Source organism: Strigops habroptila, chromosome 8, assembly GCF_004027225.2.
Source record: "Strigops habroptila isolate Jane chromosome 8, bStrHab1.2.pri, whole genome shotgun sequence".
NCBI lineage: Eukaryota > Metazoa > Chordata > Aves > Psittaciformes > Psittacidae > Strigops > Strigops habroptila.
Window position 1 is genome coordinate 54,640,004 of NC_044284.2, and position 27,316 is coordinate 54,667,319.

Consider the following 27,316-nt stretch of genomic DNA (forward strand, 5'->3'; position numbering starts at 1 on the left):
CAGATAAGAACATTCAGAACCGCAGCGCTGACAATCCTCCTTGAGCCAGCCTAAACTGTTTTGTCAAGATCACGGACAGGGAAAGGGAGATGGACTCAAAGCAGGGCATTTAAATACCTAACGCAGTCAGACTGGCTCTGACCACATATATAAGGAGCTGCCAGAATGGATGCACTGATAGGATATTTTAAAGGCTGCAGAAGGAACTCCAGCAATTGCTGTGTGGTCTGGGCTGATATTTGTGACATCCATCTTAGGCATCACTAGGAAATCTTCAGTAGGAAAGTGTTCCTTTGCCAAAAAGCAACTGTTCCCACAGGTACTTTTTTTAAGCTGGGAGTGGGGGGAAAGTGGGGAGAAGAAGGGAGTGAATTTCAAGGCTCAGCTGCCTCCCTTGCCAATTTGAAATTGGCTTTTCCACTGCAGAATATAAACTATATTTAGTTGTGCTATTAAGAGTTGAAAGCCAAATGAAATATTCCAATTGGCCCAAATGCATTTCATTGGAAATTTTGAGTTTGGAGGTATTATTGTTATCTTCTCAGAACAGAGGTGAATTCTGGATATGGTGTTTCCCATGAAACAGGAGCTCTTGATTCCTGTTCTGCTCCCCTCCTCACGTTAGTACCCAGCGTTGCCTGTTCAAGCAATGGCGGTTCTAAACAAATGGTTCAGTGATATCTCCACTGCTCCTCACACAAGCTAAGAGACACTGAATGGACACTAGTTGGCCAATACCAGACACACAGCCAGCAGCACTGCAGGGATTCAAGCTTGGGCATTTCAAACCCTCTGTTCACACCTCTGTGCATTGCTCACCAGTGCCTTCTTTCACATCCAAAAAGACTTTGCTTTGTCCAAACATCCACTGAACTGGTTGTAAAGCTGGAGTAAGGACTTAACAGTGAGAGAGGATCACTAGGTAAAGGGTCCCAGTTGGATTGGCAGACAGAACCTGCCATCTGGCTGCCAACACTGCATCAGGTCTAAGGGGAGATGAAGAACCCTGCCTTTAGCACAGTAATTTCCTGAAGCACTGCAAAAGTTTTCACTTCCAGAATTAAAACTTTTTGAAATAAAGGGGGTCTGATTTTCCTCTCACTCTCAGGAGATAAATGAAGGGTAAGTCCATTAGAGATGCTGGTGTGAGATTGGTGTGCAGCAGACAGAATTCAGAGAAGATATTGATATCTCCAAAATCCTCTGAATATTTTTTTCAGACATAAACCAGGTATCTTTCCTGATCATAAATGCTTTATTTCCGAATGGAATTTCAATAAAATAAGCACAGTTAGACTAGCACACTTATTATAAAGCTACAATTCTGTAGCACTGAAGTTTAGTCATGAAAGGTATTAAAAAAGCAGCCCTGCTAAAGCAAGAGAAATTGCTTTCTGACCTACCGAGTTTTAGGAGTCGGTGCTAGTGGTCTCTCCACCAAGGAGTTCAGCCTGTAGTAATCCAAGAACGTCCTGGCCACATTTCTTCCAAGCTTCATATCTGTGAGTTTTTAATTAAGGAACATTTTTTGAAATAATTAATAATAATAAAAAGCAGAGTCTAAAGGTAAATTACTGCTATTTGATGCATGAGCAAGTTTTACGTTAACCATCCCACAGTGCTTAGGCTTCAGGCAAAATGACTTACACAAGCAAATAAAGTGGGGGGTCATCGTCTTTGCTTCTTGTTTTCACAGGCAGATGCTGCATAAAACCACAGACATGAGGAAGCAATCTCCCTTTCCCCCCACGCATGGTTGCAGATCCCTGTGGTTGTTATGAAGTAATACGCTAGACAAAAGGGGCTCTCCAGTTTCCATGTTCAGGGAAAATAATTACCTAAAAATGTTTGGATATAGGCAGTGTTTCTGTGTTTGTATCCAGGAAACAACGCCAGCAATGTCATGGTATGAACCAGTCGTGGACCAGTGTACAAACTCAAGGTTAGGACTAAAGCCAAAGCCATCCAAACCTTTAGCACTGACTCCCATGCTGTCTGTCCTCGGAGAAAAGACAGTTCTTTGTCTGTGCTGTATTCAGGACCTGAAATGGTCATTTTAGCACTAACTGGAAGGACAGTAGACTTAAGGATGTCACCTTAAGGATGTCAGCAGTAACTCCAGGGGGTCTTCTCACTAGCCACAATTCCTCTTTCAGTTAACCCTAAGCCCAACACTAGGCAGGTGCTACGACAGAGCTGCCACAGAGACCTCGCAGGCACAGGAACCAGACCTTCTTGAAGACTCAGTTGCCTAAAAAGAAGCTGAATCACCTGGGAATGCACTGAAAAATAACATCCTAGACAACATACCCATGGGGTGAATCTCCTGCTCGCGTGAAACGTCAGCACTAGGTCTGCCTGTTACAGAGTATCAGCTGCTTAGCATCTACAGGGTGATGTCCAACTCGGAGAAATGCAGTCCATGCCATTATTCACAGCTGTATTATGGGGGCTGTCTCCTTTATTTGCCTATTTTGAACTGGTGTCTACCCATGCTACAGTAACCACGTACTTCTCCAGGACACGGACCCAAATGGTCACCATAATGGCCATTTCAGGAGCGCTGATGCAATAGGTGAGGTGGGTACATAGCCTAAGGAGTCTAAATACACCTCTGCATCCGACACCAAGAAGTCCAGGAAAATAAACTGCTGCTGCGTTGTTTCGTGTGCATGTTCCGCTTTATCAATAGTTATCTGCTGATGTTTCCATTAGAAGAAAATTCCAGAAGTGCAGCATCCCAGGAGCTTCCAGCAGTGCCTGTGAAGATGCTGGCTTCTAAACGAAGCTTTTATTACCCACCCACTTACATTAGACACATCAAAACAAGTGAGCATGAGACATCAGGTTCAGGCATCACTCCGAGATCTCTTTCTCATTTATTTATTTATTTAAAGGGGAGGTTGAACTGATATGACTCAGTCTTTAGCTCTAGTATGGCAAAAAGCCATCCACCAGCACTGCTGGCACTGCAGTCAAGCCCAGTCCTAGTGGCTGAGGGTGACTCCTGACACTGCTTTTCTCTCCAGTGATCTGGTCCCACTTTTCCAGCTCCCACTGCTGTCTGAGGATGGTTACATGGATCTGTCCCTTCTGTTTCAGGGTCTATCCTGATATGCTATTGTTGCGATCCTGATACCATATGTGCTGCAGGCATCTGTATTCTTCTGCCCAAGAGCACAGCAGAGCCCGAACAGCTGGTGTTCACGGCTGTTGTCTGCGTGGACAGGGATAGCTGGTTGTGTGAAACAGCACCGGCTGTTTCAGGGCTGCAGCAGTACCCAGTAAGCTCCCCTGCAGCCTGCCAGCACTGACGGATGAGACTAACCGTACGTGCATGGAAGTTGAGGAAGTTGGAGAGAGCTGAAAGTTTATCCGTTCGAGGGAGGGCAGCATTGCTTTGAAAGTGTTTTGTGATTGTGACTGGAATTTGGGGGTGGCTGGGGTTAGCTTGGTGTCTGCAGATGTGAACTCAAAGCAGCGGCAGAGGTTAAGAGTTCAAAGTAGTCTGAGAAAGTGAGAGAGGAGAGGGCTGTCAAACATTGAAGGGCTTGAGGAGACTAACACGGCTTGATCTTGTAGTTTCTTTCATTTACTTGGCACTTTAAAGACATAAAGTGGTAATTGGACTCAGTAAAGTCTCTAGGACATTTTGTCACTGCCAATCTTGGAAGGCCCCTCTGCCAGAAGTGGCCCTGCTGCCCTTTTCTTTCTCTCTATCCTGCTCCTTGTGTTTGCACAATGGCAAACACCTAACCTGCTGTTCCAGGGGAGGAAGCCTTTTGATAAGAGTGGGTGCAGCCGAGGAAGTGGCTGCCTGAGCTCCTACATGGTGCCTTACAACTCTGCCTTAACCCTGACCTGCAGGAATCCAGTTCTACTGCTGAACTTAGGTTTTTAGGAACAGCTTTCTAAAGGTAGGGACAGTTAACCACTGGAATAACCTGCCTTAGCACATCTGGAATTCTCCAGCCCAGAGGTCTTCAAGAACAGGTTAAACACACAGTTGACACAGCTGGTTTAAATCTAACTGGTCCTGCATGAAGGAAGTGAAGGGCCTCCAAGGCTATTTCACCCTGTTTTTCTACACTTCTTAACAGGTTTTGCTGCCCACACAGACCTTCTGTTTGCCAAGATTACCAGGAAAGATAGAGGCATTTTGCAAAGCATAGACACACAGGTAGATGGGCACTGGGAAGACACTGGAAATGCAAACCTGTGCCACATGCAGCCACTGAAAACTCACAAAATGGGGACAACTTGCAGTCAGCATTGATGGAAGGAGACTTGAACCAGCATGAGATAAAAAAGTGCATGTTCTAATACTAGTCTCTAGAGCCATCGTACGCCCTCTGCTTTGCCTGCTGCCTCTGCAAAAGGTGAGCAGTTTCTGTCATGGAAATCAGGCACCTGATATATAAAAACCAGAAACAGCATAACAGTCTCTCCCTCTGACTGCCTTGCTTGGGCGAAGAATGGCCTGACTCACTCAGCAAGTGCAGGCAGCACATGTGTGCAGAACCAGTGGAGAAAAACAAATCAAAGCAATAATATTTGCGTTTAATTCAGGTGCATGGAACACCCAGATTCCACTTGGCCTACAAGATATCATAAACACATAAATAAGTGCAGCTACAACCAGAACCCACATTTGGTGGGTGGATTGTTTGGTTGATTGGTTTTAAACCAGGTTCCTTCCTGCCATTACACGTTGTGCTTTCGCCCACAGGAAGTCCCTACCTTGCTTGAACCGCGCTTGACAGAAAGCTGTTTCCCAACTATTCGCATTGCGGGAGCTCAGCTCATATGAGACACTAGAAATCCATTTGGGAGAGTCATGGTGGAAACATCTGGGTGAATCTTCACCTTCACTACTGTCTGCAATTCCCTTTCCTCTCCGTCCTCCATAGACTGCTTCCTCCATTCCATGCTCCATATTTCTACCTGGAGGTGGAGACTAGTGTGCCCAAGGTCCCTCCTGCAAATGCTGCTCTCACAGCATTCACTCTGAATAGCATCAGTGGTTTTGGGGAGATTTCAGGACAGTCTGTGCACAACTCTGCCAAATTTCACAGATGTTGGGAAGTTCAAAAATCATGCCGGGATCTCTGCAAAATCCCCATATTTATGATCCCTGCCATGCCTCACACCCCAAAGCTTCTGGCCGTGATAAGAAAACAGGGCAAAGGCACAGGGAATCTCATAAGCCATTACTAGTTTTCAACTAGGATTCGTCGATCCTATTGTGAACAGTCTGCTTAAGCTGGAGCTTCTAGAAGCACAAACACAGCCTTGTTCTGTCTGTGCATGGAGGCAATAAAAATCTCAATTTGGAAACCAGTTAGCAGTACAAGTCATTAGGGGAGGTACTAAATGTTGCTGCTTTAATAGCTCACTGATCATTTAATAATGTCTCTGCTGCAGAGCATGGTGGCACCATTCGCCCGCTTTTGTTTTGCTTTTTGAAATTCAGGGTCATTCCACTTTCAAGTGAGTGGATTATCTCTTTTTCTCCCCTTTTGCCAGACGCTGCAAACTGCTTTAAATAATTAGGAAAAGGATGGCTCCTTCAAATTCGCCATCTCGTTTTTCTAAGGTCCAGTGTCATTGCTTTGGAACAGGAAGAGAAGCTGTGGTGGTGGTAAGGATTTGACAAGGGCAAAACAGTTAGCAGCCCCCACTCATCTTTGATAAGTCCTGTGGGGTCTGTGCCAAGCAGATTGGATCTCTGGTTTTATGTCTCATCTAGAGGACAGCACCTCCATCAATTTGAAACACTGCATTGGGTTATTAGCTTATGGAACTCGTCCAAGTTTAGTCCTAAACAGGATTTGAAGTCGTGACCATTCAATCCAGAGGCACCACTGACCAGACCCGTGCAAGTCTTTTGTTTCAGACAAACAGCTTTAAGTTATCCTAAAGACAGACAGAGAGGAAGGAAAAAAAAAAAAATGTAGGAAAGGGAGAAAGAGGGGAGGGAGAATGAGACACAAAAAGATGAATCTTTTTAATAGCTCAAATTAAGAACCAGAAAAAGCTCTTTGTTCAACAAAAAATGAATTCTACAGCAAATCTCAGTCCACCACAACAACAATCATGTTATTTATGAAAAGAGGGTTATTTTGTGTGGGAGAGTCCCCGATGGCTGTGGTCAGCTAGCATACTGTCAGCTTCGTACATTCTCAAGAGAAATATGGATGAGGTTTTCTTGTCTGTTTATAACAGCTTCCATCAATGGATGAAACCCCTTCCTGACTTGAACAAGAGCTCTAATGGAAAATGGCATTACATGGCTTAAACCACTGTGTTATATCACACCAAGCCTGATCAGAACTAGTCCTCTATTTTAGGAGAGCTGTTTTCACCAGTTACTTGTTGCGTTTCAGAACGGTTGACAAGATTATCTAGTAAGAGATGGTGCCCATATCACATCTAATTGGGGGGCTCATTTCGAGCAAAGTGTAGGCAATATAGAGACAGGGGAAGGTGAGGGGGGAGAGGGGCTATTCTGTGGCTTTTCAACTGCATTTATCACAGTGCAAGCCTGAGTGCTGATGGTGCATCCTTCCCTGAGACTGTCACTCCATTGAAACAAGATTCACAATGTCCTGTGTATCTCGTTACCTATTTCAAAATCATCAGAGGAGGAGGCTTCTAAAAGGAAGGAGTGGGGGAATAGGTCTTACCCTGTCCTCTCTATTGACTTCCAAGAGAGCAGGACCTGGCCAGGCAAGCACTACAACTTCAGGCTGTTGGTTTTGCAGGGCTGTGAGGAGCATGTGGTCATGCTTTCTGGGGAGAGTCTGCCACTTCCAATGAGAACAGGGCTTTTCATAGCTTCAGAGTAAGACCCAGGCTTGATGTGGGAATTACTGGTATCACCCTCTCATGGTACTCTCTAGGTCAAGCTAGAGAAATGCAAACCAGACAGTCCAGCTTTAAAATCTAGAAATGCCCTGAACACAACCAGTCTGGAAATAGCAAAGGGACTTTCCTGAAGGAGAGTATTTCTATTCCCAACAGCCTCAGTTCCCAATCTCAAATGGGACACTTACTTTTGGTAAATGAAACGTAATAGCAATGACGAGTCTTCATTTTTATTTCTCCAGTGTGTTATCAGGGGAGGAAGCGAGTGGAAAGATCCCTGACTGACTATTTCAGGCTTTCAGGCCCTTTTCCTGAAATGCCTGATTGTAGTGGAAGAAATTACGAAGATGGAAGTTGTGCGCTCTTCTCCCTGAGTAATCAGAGGCCTGTAATTTTCTCTCCTCTGAAAGAGGAGGTTGGAGAACAGGTATCTTGGAGAGCACTGTTTTGTCTCTGTCAGAGGGACTGTGCTACAAAGGCCAGGCTGTATTTCCCATGAACTCATTTCAGTATCAGCTATTGCTTCTGCCCTTCTGGTGAACTAAACTGAAACAAGCAGATCCCAACTAACATCTGGGCATGGGGAATGGAGGGATCTCAAGCCAGAGAGAGAAAAAGGCAAGAAGGTGGAGATGCTGCACAGGAGCTAAGCATTCCTGACCCTGCTGGCGTGCTGCCATTGAAGGGCAGCAGAGACTCAAGGGGAGCTGAGGGTAGTGTGGTCTTGCACCCGTGTACCCTAACTCTCCCTCTGCAACACCAGTGAAGAAGCCACACGTCCTGCTACTGATGAAAACCTCTACACAATACTGAACTGCAAAGCTGCTACCACATTTGGCCATGAAAAGGGAGCACTTTGTTCAACACAGGGTTCAAGACACACCGATAGAGAAATGAAAATCAGGCTGTTCAGGCTAAGCACAGAAACAGAGAGGAGCAAGATGTCTTGGACACTGCCAAAGCAACACTGGAAACATAACAGGACCACTGCCCTTTTTTACCTCTGGATCCACATGCCGGTTGCCAGCTCTATGAGCATGGTTTTGCAGGGATGCCTCTGGCTGCTGCTCCATTATCTTGATGCTATCTTCACATTGCACCGTGTAAATTACATTTTATCCATCTTACGGTTCTTCTACTCCAGTGGAAAATGGAAATGGGCCCTCCTGTAAATGGTAATCTGCCCTAAACTATAAAATGACCAAAGAAAATGGTTTATTTAGTATCTTAGCAGCGCTGACTCCTGATGAGGTTATTTAAGGGACAGAGGTCAGAACCAAGCTCACAGCAAAAAGAGTGAATTGCAGCACCAGTATATTTTAATTCATTAAAATATTGCATCAGCATTGCTCTTTATGTTGGTATACTTTAAAAATTATATACTTAAAACCTGATTATAGCAGCTTCTACCAGATTGTCCCAAAATTAATTTGGGCCTGCATTTACTGGTCTCACACTAATGTCTAACAGACCTTTATTTGGAGTGTCAGAAAAACACCAGGATGAGTCTCTTCTTGTGATTTTAATGTTTCTCATCTTTGCTGTTGTTTAATTCTGGTCCCTTGACAAATCTGGGAAGGAGCCCTTGTGTATTAGCTGACCTCAGCTCTTTACACAGTCAATGAAAATTACAGAGCTGATTCTCTCTGATATACCGAAAAGGGATGAGGAGAGGGGAAGAAAACCCAGCATTCTCAATCTTCTCCTATCACTGCTGAGTGCTGTCAAATGCGCAAAGAAAAAACAGTATGAAAACTTAAGTCTTAACAGTTTTTGTTTTCAGCTTGGTTGGAAATGTAAGCACAGTACAATACTTTCCAATTCTAATTAAAACCCCCAAAATATACTGGGAAATCATCAGATGAACTTTTTTGGGGATCCTCTTAGTCCCTCACATCTCAGCCCAGAAGCATGATGACATCCATTGTTCCATGTCTGACAGTGCCCATTTGGCATTCCACTCACAGCTTTGTGCATAACATTCACCTCCACCCACAGAAAATTGGTTTCAAGATAAATGTCAGAAAGGGTGTTTCAACACTCCAAAGTGTGGATAAATCATTTTTCATCTCTAAATAGTTGGAAGCTCATGAGTTGTATAAATAATAACTAGGCATCAGTAATCTGTTGCATGCTGCATTTTCCCTCTTCAGCTGCAGCTTGCATTTTCAGACAGGGCATAGTCAATACCTTTGACAAGAGCAATCCTAAAAAGAAGACACTAAGAAACATATGGAATTAAGAGACAGAAGGTTTGTGTTCCCTTGTGACCTAAACCTGCATATAACTGGCTTTAAAGATTTTGAATAGAAGAAAGATAAAGAGAATTGCAGAATGCTGACAGTGATTCCAAAACTCACAGTGATTTTGGGGGACCTTCCATCCCTAGCTGGGATAGCCCAGGCTCTTCTGTGTCCAAGTGTAACTATTTGTACTTGGGAATACAGGCATTTGCTCTCCAGTGTCAGAGTAGATGCAGAGGACCTCCTGGAACGTACCTTAAGTCGCCCATCTGAAAAAGGACTTAGTACAGGGGTACTAGATGGTTTCAGTCAAGATGCCTCTGATTTAGGACTTGCTTAAAGACCCACTGGATTTCTCCTGGCTTCAGTAAGTCCCTTCAAGACAAGGCAACACCTGCATTTCTAGGGGGTAAAAGGCAGGGAAGAGACAACTTATACTCAGGAATTAGTTTAGTTCCTCTCTCAGACTGTCTTGGAAGGGGAAAGGACCATGGCCTCAAAGGCTGTACCTTTAAAAACACTTGCAGTCTCCAAGTAATAGTCATGCTTCAGCGTGTTCAACATTTTGGCTGAGCTCAGTACAAAGTGCAGTGATTTAAAGCTGGGAGATCAGGTGGGATTCAGCAAATTCGGAATTATTTATTTCTTTAGAGCAGAAAGTCTGGCTACAGATTATTTACTGCAAATGGGGCTGTTTGGGGGAGGGGAGGAAGACAAGAAAGAGGGGAGAGAGAAGGGGCAAATTGATTGATTGAAATTTTTCAATTAAGCAGTTTTTAAAAAGGATTTAAGGCTCTATTGAAAAGTGGGAAATAATTCAAGAATCTGCAGCCCTGCTAAGTGCAGGTCATGGAGATGAGGATGGACAGGGTGAGAAAATAAGATTTTATCTTGTGGGGGAAGGGAGGGAAGGGGAAAAAAAAGGACAAAAAGATACCATTATCTTTGTTTCTTCAGCTATGTTAATGTATTTCTCTCCCTGAGTTATCTTCAGTATCTGCAAGTATTGATTCAGAATAAGGCGCTGTGTTGTAGGCTGCAGGCAACAGAAAGCTCTGCTGGGAGTGGCACATTTCCAGGGCTTCCAGAACACAAGAAAGATCTGGGGATTGTTTTTGCAATGGGAACTATTCCTGGCCAAACCAGAGACAGGGCACCTGCCCTCTTTGCAAGGTCCAGGGTAGGATGGGGTGGCAGAGCACATCCAGCTCGAGGGATAAATCAGTGATGAAGGTATCTTTTGTGCCTTGATTGGGATGGAGTGGCACTAAAGGATGAGAGGACAACCAGAGTTAAATGAAGGAAAATGAGAAAGAAGGGACATCAGCTCATGAACACCAAGACCTCATTTCTGTCTATACGTCTGACTCAGACTTCAGGGTCAATGCCACAGGCTATCTGATGTAGGGGGGTTTCCTCCCCAAAGCAGCGACACAGGAATCACAGGTTGTTTGGGTTGGAAGAGACCTTCAAAGGTCATCTAGTCCAACCTACACACACATGAGCTGGGCCAAAAGCTGTCTTCACATCAGCTGTACAGATCTCATCTGTAGGTGATCACTCCAGCGTGGTGTTGGCAAATGGAAGAAGAGAATTAGAGCTGTTACTAGTAAGCAGGTAAACTAATGCTATTTTTGTCTTTGTAGGGAAGGAGTACAATATCACTAGAATCTCCACTTCCACCCCTACCCCCCCAATTAATTGCCTCTTTGCTATTACAATTCCCATTCCAAGATAAATTTAGCTTTTTCTAAACCCTTTGATTTTTTCTTGGTGTTTAGAATTCAAGCTGGAATGCAGTGATAAGGCACTACACACACATATATATATTTAATCTAACACACACAAATATAGTTATATATAGTCCATGCCACAAATAACACTCCTCTGACTGCTGTCACAAAGCCCTTGCTAAAAAAGCTACTCACCCAAGCTGGCTTGTTTTCCTACATCATGTCCCCTGGGGAAGGACTGCGAGCAGCAGCGGGTCTGTGTCCGGATAAAGATGATGGAAAGGTCTGCAGCTCTCCCCTTCCCCCCTGCCTGTCACTTCTTTGATGGGGTGGGAATAAACCATTTCCAAACTTCAGCTCCACCAACTCCTGTCATTGAAACAACAGCCAACTTTGCTGAAGTGGCTGGAAGTACTCTGCTTACAGTCAATGTAGGAGAGGCTCTTGATTTATAAAAGGGGCATCTCAAAGTAAGTGCTTATGTGAGGGGATTCAGCAGTAACTGGTGGGCTAGCTTTAGAGTCGCTGCTTTTCCTGGTGAAAAGGGCTTTCATAACAACATGCTTGTGACCATAATCTAACCAGCAACCTCTGGAGCTTATGAGAGACCTAAGCAGCAACTTCACATCTCTCCATTTTCCAGAGAGTCACTTATGGTTATAAAAGTCACTTCCCCTTCAAACTCTCCTTAGAGTGGTGAGGCCTGTCTGCTGCACTGCTCCGTGCTCTGGCACAGTGCCTGTGCAACAAAATGAGAGGATGAACTGAATAACAGTCCCAATAGATAAAGGTAACAGGTATAAGAGACTGTTTGTTTTGTTTAGGGGTTTTAATGGGTTTTGTTTTGTAATCCCAATTCTTTTATATTACTTTTTTTCCTATTAAACTTTTATATTTTTGAGGTCACATCCTATTTTGCTATTGGCACAGTCTCACTATCTGCTTGTGTCGCCTATCTCTGTCTCTGTCCATGTTACTAACAAGAAATAATTCCAGAAGCCCTATTTGCCTCTATTCACAAGTTCCAGTATCATCCTAGAGAATTCTTACTGATCCACAGCTCAGCTGACACAGCAGCACCAACCTTTGCATGACCTGGAGAGAGCTCTTCCTTCTCAGGTCCACTTCTGACACTGGTGTTCACACTGAATCACCAGGGAATATTCACTTGCGGGTGCCAAAGGATGTTTGCTGCATCTACCATCCCTAGTGCAGAGACCTGGAGCTGACTGACTCTCTTCACTGAGCAGCCATCTCTGGTCACTGCAAAGCCAGGTGGCTGAACTCCCAGCTGTGTCCCAGGCTTTTATGAGAAGCAGCTTTGGCCATGGAGTCACAAAGCTGAGTTTAACTTTGTCACTCCTGAAGTTGCTTTAATTTCAGCATAATATTCTGGGGACATCGGAATCATGATTATCGGAAGTTCAGAAAGCCTGAGAAGGAAAAACTGATAAGATTTGTGGACTTTGGGCCGCACGATAGTGAAGAGAGTGTACAGATAAGTAAAGGCTGCTGTAGACAAGCCCCAAAAGACCACCATAACCATCTCACCACTCACTGCTATGGCCTGCGATTGAAAATTCAGCCCCTTCTTAAAGGCACTATGTGCTAATGTCTTCAACTGGACTGAATCCCAAGTCCCCTGCCCCACATTCATCTGCTCCTTACTTCTTAACTCAAACACTGTTCTTCTTTAAAAGACTTCCTGTCTTTTGCTGCTAATTAAAATATAGGTTGCACTCTGGCTTGCTTTTCCAAGAGGTCTGGACAGCATTGCAGGCAATTCAGACAAACAACCAAACGACACAAACAAACAGAATCCATTAGGAACTGCCACTGCTGACTGTCGCCCTTTCGCATACATCACATTGAAAAGGTTAATGCTTCCCAAAAGGGGTGGAAGTGACGGGCGGAGGGGAAGGGCAGGAGGGATCCGATCCTGTGACGACCAGATGTCAAAGATGCTCAATACTGTGCAGAATGGGCTCCCCCGCGAGTAAGGCAATTGCCCATCCCTTGGCAAAGCTTCCCTTTGAGGGATCTATAATTTATTAGGTAAGGTGGAGTGCTGAATAAATTGTGCGTAGAGATGAAGCAGTGATGATCGCTAACTCAAATCCCTAGGAGCTTGGCATTTTCAATCTTTAGCTCCCATTTGCGTCCCCCTGGTCCCTACTAAGTGAGCAAGCCAAAGAGCTGAATATCGACAAAACATAATGAGCTCATTGAGATCTAAGCGTTGCAATTAGCAGGGTGGAATGGAGCAGAGGGGCTGGGAGGCAGACTGTAATTATTTATGATGTTGATAGTCACTTACATGTAGTTAAAAATATAAATACATCCCAATGCTCGATGGCATTAACTACCCTTCAATTAGCTCCATGCCCAGTAAGTAAGCGATACCCAAGTACATACAGGAGAAAGGCTAAAGGCCTCTGTCTCATCACTATACTCACCAGGAACTACAAGCTGTTGGTGTGGGTGGGTGGAAGAAGAGTACTTAAAGGAGATACCATCGTGATAGCTCCCATCACTAGCTGATGTTGCTGATAGAGTTGTGGAGAAGGGCAGCTCAGAGAAGTGGCTCATGTTCACACAGTGGTTGATCACCCTCTGCCATCTTCTTTCTTGTATTTCATGAATCATATCTTTTGAATATTTCCGAAGTTCTCACGCAGATAACCAAAACTTGATTACATCGAGGGATACCAGTACAGAGGGCTCCCACCAGAGGTGAGGAGTTCTTTGCTGTGTGACAGGCTGGTATCTCTATGATGCAGTCACAAAAGTAATCGTTACAATGCTCCTTGAACTCTGGTTAGAAGCACTGAAACTACAGCATCATGTGTCTCTGCACAGCGCACCTCAAGCTGTTTCTCCTGTGCCTAAGGCAGCTTTTTTAAAAATATCTTCAGTACCTGTGTGCCACAGATATTTCCCTGCTCCTGAAGATTTAGACCAAAGCAACTCTTCTGCAAAGTCATCCAGACTAGATGATTTCAGAGCTGGACAATCAAATCACTTCCCTTTTTTGCACTATCCCATCTCTTTGTGAATATTGAATCAAAATGTCTCTCCTACAAAAACATAAGAAATGTTATGAAAGAGTTGGTCCAAATACAGTCATGTTTTACCAGCTCGAGGGAAGGGAAAGCAAGCGGTGGAAAGCAGCAACTTTGAGTTTAGGCAAGCTCTCAGGGAAGACTACATACGTAAGAACTGATCTGAAGATAAAAAACACATCTTCACTTGAACAGTAAGCAGAAGTGACCCTTATCATTTCCACAGTGCACTCCATTGGTGTAAAAGTAAAGCATAAATCAGGTTTTAATGGAAAAATGGGTGAGTGAAACCACAAGGGAGGAAGAGATTACTGTACGTCAAAAAGAAAGACATTTTGGTTTGCTGGAGTAGGTAAAACCCCAGTCTGCCTGTACCATTGATTTCCCTTCCAGGTGAAGGGAGCATTTAACTCACTGAAGTTAAACTTGGACCCTTCTCAGTGCAAATGTACAGAAAGGGCAGCCATGGGGAAATGGTCACCAGAGTTTAGTGAGACAGCTTAATGAAAACATGGAAAATGTGGAAAGAAGGAAAAAAGGGAGGAAAAAAAAAAGCAAAGCAGGGAGAACAGAAGCAGACTCTATTCTCCATTGCAGTTGAAAAAGCTCTGAGAAAATACAGGCAGTGTTCAGTGAAACTGAAAGGGAAAAAAGCAAAACCAGAGTAAATGGAAATTGTTCAAAGATAATTGAATGTATGTCCAAGTGCTTGCGTTTGCCAGCTAACAATAAATACACTGCCTGCGAAAGCAAGCCAGTGTGGGCAAAGGGAGGAAGTGCAGAAAGCAAAGGAGGAGAAGCAAGAAGCATATGCAAGCAGGGCTGCAGTGCTGTAGGGTATAGGAACAGGAGACGAGGGACGACAGGTTAGAGAATGAAACTGTGAGGCTGGAAATAAGGCAGAACTCTCTATCTTGAACTGCATTCAAATAGGGCCCTCGAGTGTGCTGGAAACCTGAAGGGAAGGCAGCTGGACCACACTGCAAGGGCCTGGCAGTGGTAGGGAGAGTTGATGTGTTTGGGACTGTGTGCTGGTAGAATAACCATTCAGTTTAGTGAGAAGGTACAGGAAATCAGTCCTTGCTCTGTGTATGACTTTGCAGGGACTGAAGCAGCTAACAGAAATATGCCTGAGCTATTGCAGCAGACAAAGAGCAGAGAAAGCAGGAAGGACAGAATTTCTGGCCTGTCTAGAAAAACCGCACCGACAGCAGAAATAAAGGAGTCTTTCACAGGAAATACTGAACCAGGTCAGACCAAACTTAAACTGCTCCAACAGCCTTTGTCACCAGCCAGCATTCAAAAGAAGAATATAAGATATACACCAAGTGAAGAGCCTCTTCTGGTAAGGACAGTAAGGTGCACCTCAGCAAGGTGCCATCCCTGAGCTGAGCAGATCAGTTAACTGGCCCAATTAACAAGGGCACAGGACAGGACAAATGTGGCTCAGCCATTTTCAGGACCAATTTCCTTTCTCTGTTGCCAGGAAAGCCTACCAAGACCTGAAGGGAACACCACACAGGCACAACTTCACGTATGGAGCCAGGAATCAACATTTGCTGCAGCACATTCTTTTAAGTGGTGTTTCCAAATGCAATAACTAATGCAGAATATATGAGGCATAAAGAGCTGGTCACAACAACAAATAAAACAATACCTGCCAATAGTAAAAACCTTTCAGAGGATGCCAGGATCCTCCATTTGTAGATTAAAACTGAAGTGTAAAAGGGGATGTGGTGTTTTCAACCCCACTGTGGAAATGCAGCAGCAGAAACAAGAAAAGGAACCATTTCCTTGCTTGGTTCATAAGAACATGCCTGTCCTTGGTCAAGCTGATTCTTGCATGAGAGGAGACAGCCTAGACGCATGTAGTGAGGACACCAAGGAGGGTACAGCATAAAGAATACTTCCACAAAGATTTTCTAGAAGAAAATTGCTTTGCTCCAGCTGCATTTGTGCTTGCTGTACATTGCCTTTCCCACAGTTTGCAAGAAATATGTGTTCTGCTGGCTCACCTCTCACAAAGTGCTGCCTCACCCACGTTCAACCAATGCAGGCACAAGGAAACAAACCCATAGGAGAGGAGAGCCCACTTGAAGCAGATCGCCTGTCAAAACATAGCTCCCATGAAGAACGGCTTGCAATTGAACAACCACCCAAGAACTGCTTGGCAAAGTGATTTTGAGCTGATGTAGCTGAGAAAATGTGGGTCTGTTTGCAGATCATTTGTCAGGCAGAAGAGTATGCCAGACTGATGTCATGCTATCAGAGGAGTGCAGCGTGTCCTGATGCTGAAAGGGCACGAGAGCTGAGACCTGGTTTTTATTTAGGCCCTTCCGAGCACCTCAAGCTGCACTTTGTTTCTATTTCAGAAACACTTCTGCTGATTGCAATTTTTGGTTTTATTTTATTTTTAATATCAAAACAATTACAGATGCTTTTTCTTTTCCAAATAGGGTCTTCTCAGAAAAGAACATGTGTTAGTAACAACTACTATTTAAAATATGAAGAGAAAAATAAAAATAGGTCCTTTCCAATCTTGTAGCATGGAAACAACCTCAGCATTTCAATGCTTTTCATTGCTACATTTTTTTCTCTCTTATGCAACCAGACCAACTCTAATCAGTTCTGACTAAAGCATCTGCTTTAGCAACACCTGATCTACAAGCCAGGGAAACCAACTGAGACACTCCTACTTATTTCAGTGTACTTTGGAGAAGTTTTATATTGGATTAACCAGTAAATCCAGTCAAAAACCTAGAGAACAAGGGTGAAAATAATTCAGGCTCCCCCAAAAGGAGTGAAGAGATTCTGGCAAGCAAAATCTGAAGGTGGGATCAACACCCTTTCGCTTGCTTGTGACTTGCAGTAACCTGATGTACATGAGATCAATTTATGACAGAAAGAACCAACTCAGCTGAGCCCAAAGTGGCTCCATAGCCCTGCTATTCCTGTCCCGAGAGCCTGATTCATTTATTGCACTGTTTTTCATGCGTGCTAAAATCCCCTTTATTCTCCTCTGTGCTGCTGTTGCCTTTGATTGTACAGAAGGGATTTCTAAATGCTTATTTACTACCATCCTCTTATAATTCCTGTATTTTGGAGGAAAGACCAGTTCATTTAGAAGCAGGATGTTCATCTTTTCAACAGCTAGCATAGACTGAAGCATCAATAAATTAATGGTTCTAGGGATTAATTGATTGAAACAAGGTTGGTTAACTTTATGACTAAATGGGAGCTAATCTGCTAGCAGACAGACTGGAGCTGGGTTACGTTTGCACTCGGTGAGTATGGGCTGTGAATATGAAAAATTGATGATGATAGTAATAACACAAACAGGGAAGCCGAATGGAAAAGGAAAAAAAGAGGTTTTTCTCTCTAAAGAGAACGTACACAGGCTTTGTTAGATCGGAAATGATATCTCCCTCGACCTCTTTTCTTTGTGAAAATCACTACTTCTGAAACAGAAATTCTACTGAAGGAAAGATCCTATTATCAGCAGCAGTCACATTTCACAGCAATGTGATTAACTGCCGGTCACATGGTCCCCCCGCTTGCCACTTGTAGACAGCTCAATAATTTTAACAAGGGAAGAAGAGCGTCTTTCTCTTTCTTCCTTCCTGTTTTCCTTCCTTCCTTTCCCTCCCCCCTTTCCTTCTTCCTTTCTTTCTTCCCCTCCCCTCTCCCCCTTCAGACTTCCCTTACAAGGCAGGCAGTCAAAGCTGACCCTTAAGGAAAACCCCACTGGGACCTGGATATCACTTATCAAGTCTAAATATGCTGTCCTGTTCCAGGCTGATGTGAAGTGCGGCAGTCGAATCTCAGAAATCTCCCTTTTTCAGAGCAAAACCAGTCACCTTGGCCAGGAAATGTACTACCTCCATCACAGTCACACTTCAATCACCAGCCTCTCCCTTGTCTCAGCTCCTGTCCTTGGTTTGGAGTATTTACAGCCCATCTGTCTGTCTCAAACACACTTCTCACTCAAGAGGGAAATTAATCTCTCCTTCTCTCCCCTCTCTCTGCTTTCTGTCTCCTTCTCCCTCCCCCTTTCCCCCAGCACTTGCAATTTGCCATGAACAGCTTCCCTTTTCTCATCTGAAATTCTTGATGACTTTGAAAATTGACTGCACCCACACACCTGGGCACGGTGAGAGATAATTGATTGCATTTTTATTTTGTCTCTTCCCTAAACTGTTTTCCTTGCTAATGGCCAGTTCTCTGCCATTATTTTTTCTTTTTAACTGACACTCTTTGTGAGGGACTGAGGGAAAGGAAGAAATAACCAGCTGCTGAATATCATCTCTTCTGCTTCTCTAAGGAATTAAAAGCTCAGTGAGTGATGAGCATCTTGCCTGGAGACGGATCAGATCTCACAGGGTCCAGGTGATAGAAAGCTTTGCAGGCATACTCTCTAGGGCTTTGCAAACAGGCATGTCCTGTGGCACTGTTAAAAGCAAAGGGCACACAGCCAGTAAAAGTAAAGGCTCCTCCACATTTTCATGTTTCACCATCAAGACTTAACTTATTGCTCCTGCACCCTCTCTCCAGACTGAGCAGACTCCCTGTTTTACATGCAGAGAAACTGAGGCACAGTGGAGAAGAGCGATTCCCATGAAATCTCATGAGATGGGAGGTACCACAACTGGCAAAGCACAGGACTGGGAGTTGAGACATGCTGCTTTTACACCCAGGTTGTCCAGCCTGGTATCAAGTGAGAACAGAGAACCCAAAATATTCAGATATGGACATTGACCTTGGTTCCTAAAGACAAATGAAAGCTCTTAAAAAGACAGGCAGATTCTCAGGTAAATACTGTTTGTTATGTCTCTAACTCGGTTTCCCCATGATAATACTAATAGGCCAATTTGACTGTGAATCTGCCTCTCATCACCAGGAGCAGCTCTCTTATGCTTTTCAGGCTGAAAGGATATTACTAGCACATTCGTTCCCAGCAAAACCTGCTTCTCTTCCTATCATCTTCATATGGAAAAGATGCACCAATGTTGGTTAATCTGATGAATGACTAAAAAGAGATATTAAAAAACTCACAAGGAAACCTGTGCTAACTAGAACTGCTCTAACTTGTATGGGAATTGAAATATAGAGGTTGTAGCGGAGACAATGGAGACTGAAATTAGGATGCAGGGATACAGGGTAGTTTTCATAGGAGGAACAACATGGAATTGGTGAAACAAAGTTACCGGTTGAACCTAGAAGACATCTGCTGGTTGGTGAATACTTCCCACTTGTGTCTACCTCTGTGAGGTTTTGCTTCTTAATAGGTAAAAGTTGTTCTTCTTGCTGAGTGGTGACTCAGTGCAGGAATGCACTGAGGGAAAAGCACAAGTTTCTGGGGTGTTGGGGCAATCCAGCTGCAGCTGAGGCCCAGCAAGATCAGTCTGGAGGCAGATGGCAACTCAGGAGAAGCCACCTTTCAAATGACACATAGTCATTTGACCCTCAAATCCTGACAGACAGGTTTTGCATATCCAGAGCAACTGAACACACACCTAGGCAAGCTCACATTTATATCGTACAAAACCAGTAATAATGGAAAAAAAGTCCATGGTTTAGGGGAAATTATGAGCATTTTATAAAGCATTTCTCTTCGAGAATCTGTCTAGCTATGCAAGGAATAGAACTGGGGCTGCTGAGGAGAAGGGAGGAAAAGGACTGGATTAAAATCTGCAGTATGAACATGCCTCTGATTTCCACGCTATCGCTGGCCAGCAAGATCCTGGCACTGAAACCAGCCTTCAGCTTAATCCTATACCTATGAGCTCAAGATTGAGGGAAAACTTGAGAGAATTTGCAGTCATACAAGATTTCTGCAGTGCAAGATGACAGAAATCCTGTGAAGTAACGACATTTTGCTAGACTACCTCCCAAACCCTAGAGATATTTTGACATTACGGAGTTTAAAAATCTACCCTGTGCTTTAGTTTCCTTTCAGATCTGTACAGCAAAACTTGATCCAAAAGAAACTTCTTCTCATCCATGACTACAACCTGTCCAGCAAAATGTGAGTTCGCGCTTAATGTGGGCTAAGCCAATTTACCTCAAGTCTCATAAGGCCAAAGCCTCTCTAATGTTTTGCTAATCTGTAACAGACAGGAACATCCTTCACTTCTAATCTTCCCAGCACAGATCAGCTGATTACATAGACCAAATACTGGTGTCAGAGATGAGCGAGAGCAGGAACAGTGGGAAATACGATTTAGCCCCTACCTTCATTTAATTTTTATGATCAAAAAGTTTCAAAACACAGTTATGTCCAAGGATATCCTCAGGTTGTATGAAGGTGTCAGGCAGAAACTGGACCCTTCTTTTCTCTTAGCCCACTGCAGGAAACAGAAAGGACAGGCTGGTGCTTCCAGTGAGACATGAGAGGTTCCTAAGGGGCGCTTCCGGAGGATGCATCTCTGAAGAATTTCAAGGCAAGACTTACCCAGCAATAGCATTTAGAGGAGGGTGAATGATATTTTTTTAGGGACAATATAGGTTTGTTTGAACTATTCATCCTCTTTATACAAAACTGTTTCCTTTTTCTTCTATTTCAGTAAGTACATAGTTCCTCTCCGGTTTTATACTCCTAGATGTTTATATAACCTTCACTGAAGGACCACAGATTTAAGCATAAACATGTTTGATCCTTTCCTTTCACCTCATGTGTATATTTCTCTAACTGCAAGAATGGAGAAGTGCTCCCCAGGGCAAGCTCCCTTCTCATCAGCTCACAGTGACCTCAGGTCACAACCTCTGGCTTTGCCAAACGTGTGCAGGGCTGCAGTCCTATTCAGCTTTTACATTCCCTTTAAAAGTCAAACCTTCTTGTTATTTATAGCCAGTCTTCAGACAAAAGCAAGCATTTCTGGTGTGCTGACCTGCAGCAACCTGCCCAGGTTTCTTGGCTATCCCCAACACTACCAAAAACCATTACCAGTGCTGGTGACTGTCAGCAAGAGCTCCCTTTCACCATCTCTACACGGCTCTATTTGCAGGAGTGCCTGATGGCTAGCAATTGGCAATTTCTCTATTTGGTAACTGAAGATCAACCTCCCTTTTCCTGAATGCTCCATTAATAGGCAGTCCCAAGCAAAAGGACAGAGAGTTGCAAACCCCAGCCCAGTGGGAAGCCTTCCTCTGTGTCCAGCAGGCCCTGGATCAGGCTTCCAACCAGGTAGTAATTACTTGAAAAGAAATAACTGTTCTACTCTTTGAAACTAGCACAGGGCAGAGAATCATTCACAAGTGTTAACCCTGGTGCTGGTCTGCCAGCAGTTCAGCTCCCTTCCTCCCTTACAGCATTGTTTTTGGGGTCAGCCATCTCAAGCACTGGGTATGACCTTCTGCACTCCTGTGGGAAAGGAAAATCTTAAACTGGAAACCCAAAAGATGAAATCTCCAATGGGCCACATGCCTCTGACTCTCTCATACATGGTTTGAGTCTTTTCAGTAAGGCTGGAGATGTTTCCTAGTATTCTTTTTACAAATACATTTAATACCAAAGGGGAAATGCAATAAACAAACCATTTAATTAGCAGGTACTGCAGAAAGCAAGAAAAGAGCAATGCTGTAGAGAGTGACTGGATTTTCTCTTCATTTATTTCACACAGACTGAAGTGTTAGTGACAGCAAAAGAAGTAATTCCTGAAAGAATAAGAACAAAAAAAGCCAAAACACCCTACCAAAACCCCAGCCAAAACCCCTTAGTACTATCTATTTATAAGCAGCCTGCAAAATGAGCAAGGCTCTTCTTGGCCCAGGCAGTATTTGATCTGTACTAGAACCGTCCTCTTTGGGATGTCATATAAATGCAATTGATCCTTCCACTGAAGCACAGGAGATTTACACTGATCACACCCAGCCTCACTAATGAGTGGCCCCATATGGCAGCAGGAAAAACAGACTTTTGTGGAATCAGTATATACGTTATGTACATAGATGATTTTTTTATATTTGTCTTTCCTTAACTGGAGTCCAAACGAACAAACATTTTAACCTCTACAGATATTCCAAAGCTTCAGTTCCCCTAAGTGGTCTGACCTTGACTGGAGCCATGATGGAGTCACTGCCATGACTCCACTGTAGTACAAACCTACCAGATGGTACCTGAGGACCACCAGCCTTAAACTTGTGGCCCACCCAATGCTGCTCTGCAGTGTCCTGGACAGACAGAAACCACAGCTTGCCTGATTTGTACATGACCTGAATATGGTTTAATGCCAGCAGAGCACTATAAAATCCAGAAAGATTTGGCTGGTTCCCTGTCCAAAAAGGTTTACCACTCTCACAGTAGTCACAGATACTTTTAAAACAATCTGATTTTCAATCCAGAGATGATTCAAATAGGTCCTACTACCTGGCAAAGCCACAGAAGATACAAAGCCTACCTGGGAAAATGAGTGAACAAGCAAGTATCCAGTGTAGCTTAAAATTAGTGCTGCTTCTGTAGGCTTTGTCTTACGGAGCAGGTGAGATCTGAGTGAGCTATTCTGCATGGAGTACCACAGCCACTGTGCCAGTAGTTAGGCTCTGAACCTGCCAGAACTAACAGATAAACAATATGTAATTACTGTGTTTGCAAATGCAGGCATGTTGGGACTCTTGTATAATGAGAGGTACCCTTAGCCACAGAGAAGTGAATTTAATGACACTTAGTAGGAAGAGCTACAAGGACAGTGTGATGGAAATGTCAGTTACTCTCTAAATGAGAAGAATCAGACCCTGAATAGTCAAAGAGGAGGAGCCCATTGAGAAAGCATGTGAGAGAGAAAAGAAAGTGCAGTTATTTAAAGTCATACTGTCAGTGTCTGAGGCTGTGGGAGGCTTTAAAGGAAAAGGATGCAGAGAGATCCCAAAGGGCCTACACAGGCCCTTCCCAATGACCAACCCTAAGAAATGAGGGGAGAGGCGGTGTTAGAGCTCCAGCGTGCTCACCTCCATCCAGAGAGGCTCAAGTCTAACTACTATAAAACACCAGAGGCTGGCAGGTGAAGATGGAGATGAACAAGCATTTGAAGTCTGCTCCTGCCATGGCCAGAAGCTGATAAACACATATCTCCAGTTGTGTCACAGGCTTTCACATGGACTGGTCCTGGGCTTTAGAGAGGGCAAGAAGGTCAGGTGGGCACCTGCAAAAGGCTGGAGAAGGTCACCTTGGAGCAGATAACTAGTTGGAAAAGTATATCCACTGTGTGCATCATGCAGCTGGTGGGAACATGGTGGTCTTTCCATTTGCCAGTGGAAATGTGTCCACAAGACAAAACCAGCTGCCAGGTTTGGCACCCTTGTTGCAGATTTTCACAGAGAAACAAGGCACTCAGTGGGCTATTGAGAGGTCTTTACTTTTCACCTCTAAATCTGGTCCTTCCAGATGAGGGCTAAAACACTCATTACCAGTGAGTGGAATGGGTAAGCTCTCCCATAGATACATCTTCTTTCTGGCTGTTAATTCGCACACATACACAACATTCTCATCAGAAGATATAAAAGCAATTCCTTGTATATATCACACCATTCACAGCATCTCACAGCCACTCTCCGGAGCATTCAAATACAGCACAGTCAGACCTACCGAGACTTAGAGACACTGGGTCACCTTTTGATGCACAGTTACTAGCCTTTCCCTACACCCTGGTGGCCTGGCTGGTAATGGATGTTTCAGGGAAGAGCCCAGGAACATAGAAACTGTCTCACACTGATGGCATTTTAGAGCATTGTGCTCTGAAAAGGATGGCCTGCACTCAACCACTCTCTAGAGCAAAACAAACTGGAGCCAGCTGAAAACACCCGCTTCTTTAGGGAAACCTAGACCTGCCTCCTAGAATCTGGGGGAGATCCTTTTGAAACACCCAGCTGCAGCATGGTAAATAGTAATCTGTCTTGCTAATAATACATTCTCATTCTATTTGGGCAAACACTTCTGCCAGGGCTGGAAGGCAGTGTTGATGATGCAAAGTTCCTAAGCTAGGAATTTAGTCACTTGTGATTGTGTTGCTCTACTCCTACCTCTTAGCCTCAGACAAAATCCACTCATCCACTGAAACAAGTCAATTCCTTCTTGCTATTTTCTGTAAAGAATATAAACACCACTAAGTGACAATAGTTGGGTTCTCTCTGTCAATGTTTGCTACTGTTTCATGACCCAGTCAGTGGACACTGGGACAGACAAAACCATGACATCAGGTCTTTTGAATTCAAGCCATCAGTGTTTGCATGAAGAGCAAACAAAGAGGGGGCATTTGAAGAGTGCACAAGTGTATTTCCGTGAGCATCAAGCCTGTAATGCACATCCACAAGGTTTTCCATATGTATGCACATCACAGCACACACATGTGGCTGTGCCCCCCACTGGCTTGGCTGACCAATGTGATCAAAACGGAACTGACCCACCTGGGCTTGTGTTTGCAATGCCTTGCTTCATGCCCACTTGTGGAACAAAGTGCCTGTCAGTTTAGAAACAATCACTGCTTACCCTTCTCAAAGCCCCAGTAGAAACAGAAAAACTGAAAAAGGAAAAAGAAAAGGAACAGAAAAAAAAAACCAAAAAACCAATTTACCTTAATGAGACAGTTTGGTTAAAAATTAAGTGTTGAAAATTTGAAAGTTAAAGCCCACTTTCTGCTTCACAGACCAGCTGCAGCACAGCACATCTAGGCCAGGCTGGATGGGGCTTTGGGCAACCTGGTCTAGTGGAAGATGTCCCTGCCCAAGGCAGGGAGTTGGAACTGGATGATCTTTAAGGGTCCTTTCCAACCCAAACAATTTGATGATTCTATGCATAAAGTGTGGTTGTCTGTCTCATTTGCTAAAGCACCTCTTTTCTAGCATGGTGATGACTATACTCTTCTGTAATTCAGTTTAATTGAAATTCTATGCCTGTTAAATTCTGAGTCTTGTATCGATCAACATATGTCAGCTGTGGAAAATTGTACTAAATTGTGTTGTTTTACCGTGCAGCAGTCAACTGTCCATTGGTGTCTGAAGTTAGTTTATTTCACCTACTCAAAATTGGACCTGAACTGATATTACATCTAGAATTGGATTTTCTGTTCTTGATTTTTAATAACTAGGATTTGTACCACACTCAGAGACATAAACAGAGCCAGCAATTTGGGCCATGAATCCATCAAATCTTACTCATGAAGCAGAGCCTTGCCTGGTTAAGAGCTGCATCGGAAGCCTCCCAGGACCAGTCAGCTGTTGTAGAAGATGGTGCTGGAGTTTTGACAAGCAGAACTCTCCCCTCTCTGCTGGTCCTGAACCGATCCCATTACACAGGTATATAGCACTTAAATATGCTTCTGACTCTATTTTTCACAGCAATATTTTTCAGGCCTTCTTCTCCCCTTCTGAATGATCCCCTGGGGCTTCCTGAAAGAATTATGATACTGAAACGTCACATCCTGAGCCCCACAAAGAGAACTGCTCTGATGGAAAATTCACCCATGAAGAGTTTCAAAGCCTTTAACCTCGAAATGTGATCTCAAACCTCTTTCCAATTCTGGAGTGTTAGATATTGAGTTATGGTTCCTGAAGACTATGGTGACTGGTGTGCTAAAAGCCCCAAACAATGATCCCATAACACAGTTTGCTTAAATTCCATGCTGGTGTAGTAACCAGAAGGCACATTTGGGTCTCTTTATTGTTTTATCTGCTTTCTGCATATACACTGACACAATTTTATCCTTCTTTTCCTGTTTCATATTTGGGAGAATCTTGCTTGGATTAGAAGATCACATGTCCCAGTGCTCAGGATGTGACTTGTAGAAGAGGCGAATACAAAGATCTTTTGTTCTGCAGCCTAGTGCTAAGGATACTTCCCTGTATTTCTGAAGTGAAAGTGAATTGAAGGCATTGAATAATTACAAACAGACTTTGGGATCTAGAGACTATTGCTGTATGAATATTTTCTCCCTTGGATTTATTTCAGCTGTTAGTAACTATCAAGTTACTTTTTTTTCTCCCTCCAGTCACCGGATAACAAAATCTTTCTGCAAAACAACAAACCAAAGTAGTTCACCATTCTTTACAATATTTTGGATTTGCTGTTCCTAGATTTTCCAGGTTAACTGTCTATGGTCTAGCCTCAAAAGCTGGCAATGGTGAAAGAGAAAAGTGCAAAGAAGAATTGGCTACAAAGAGAAACAGAGAATGAGACAGAATCAGTTTTACCTATCTGTTGCTAGACAGAAACTGGCTGTAGTTGTCTTTTCCATTTTGTTAGCCAATATAAAGACAATTAAGTGTCCCACACTGCTTCTTCCTGGACAGTAAGATCTTGCTTTAGGCTGACATATTTCAGCAAGGAAGATCTTCAATGAATTCTACCCATTTGCTTTTGAGGAAGGGTTATAGGAACAGACTGAGCAGTGTTATCCATGACAAGATTGGAACAGACATTCTAAGATGCACAGCTCTTTTATCAGAGAATCATAGAATGATTTCGGCTGGAAGGGACCTTTAAAGGTCATTTAGTCCAACCCCCCTACAATGAGCAGCGACATCTTCAACTAGATCAGGTTGCTCAGAGCCCCATCCAGTCTGATGTTGAATGCTCCAGGGATGGAGCATCTACCACCTCTCCAGGCAACCTGTGCCAGTGTTTTACCACTCCCATCATAAAAGAATTCTTCCTTATATCTAGTCTGAGTCTACTCTCCTTTAATTTAAAACCATTACCTATAGCTACAGGCCCTATTAAAAAGTCTGTCTCCATCTTTCTTATAAGCCTCCTTTAAGTATTGAAAGGCTGTAATAAGGTCTCCCCAGAGTCTTCTCTTCCCCAGGCTGAACAACTCCAACACTCTCTCAGCCTGTCCTCACAGGAGAGGCGTTCCAAGCCTCTGATCATTTCTGTGTCCCTCCTCTGGACCTAATCCAAACAGGTCCATGTCTTTCTCATCCTCCAACCAGTATTATCATAGATGAGGCCTACTCAAAGATTTAGACTAAGTTTTGCCCAGAGTATGCCAAAATCCCACTATGCGACATCACCTGTGTGATTGTTCGTCACTGAATAGGGCAGAATCACAGAATAGTTGAGATTGAAAGGGACCTCTAAGTGTCATTTAGTCCAACCACTCCTGTTCAAAGCAGGCTCAACTACAGCATGTTGCTCAGTACCTTACCTTGCCCAGTGAGGTGCTGAATGATGGAGACACCATGGCCTCTCTGAGCAACCTGTTCAACCACCCTTACAGTAAAAAGTTTTCTTATGTTTAAGTGGAGTTTCCAGTATTTCAATGCTGTTTTCTTCTTGTACTTCAGGCAGCAGCTGTAGCATGCAGCAATTTCCACCATGAAGTTTTAAATGAAATTATACCGGAGATGTCCATAAGAACTAACTGAAGCACTGGTTTGACCTGTTCTGTTTTTCCATAGATATCCTGAAATTACTGTGCTT

At 43.7% G+C, this 27,316-nt stretch overlaps 1 protein-coding gene across 2 annotated transcripts in view; it reads right to left on the reverse strand.

Annotated features, from left to right (window-relative positions):
• AGBL4 (ATP/GTP binding protein like 4) overlaps positions 1-27,316 on the reverse strand; it is a 956,884-nt gene that overhangs the window by 30,483 nt on the left and 899,085 nt on the right. For both annotated transcript variants that reach the window (XM_032920116.1, XM_032920115.1), the window contains exon 5: positions 1,404-1,500. In XM_032920116.1, coding sequence (XP_032776007.1) covers positions 1,404-1,500 — 97 coding nt within the window. The remainder of the gene's footprint in view (positions 1-1,403; positions 1,501-27,316) is intronic.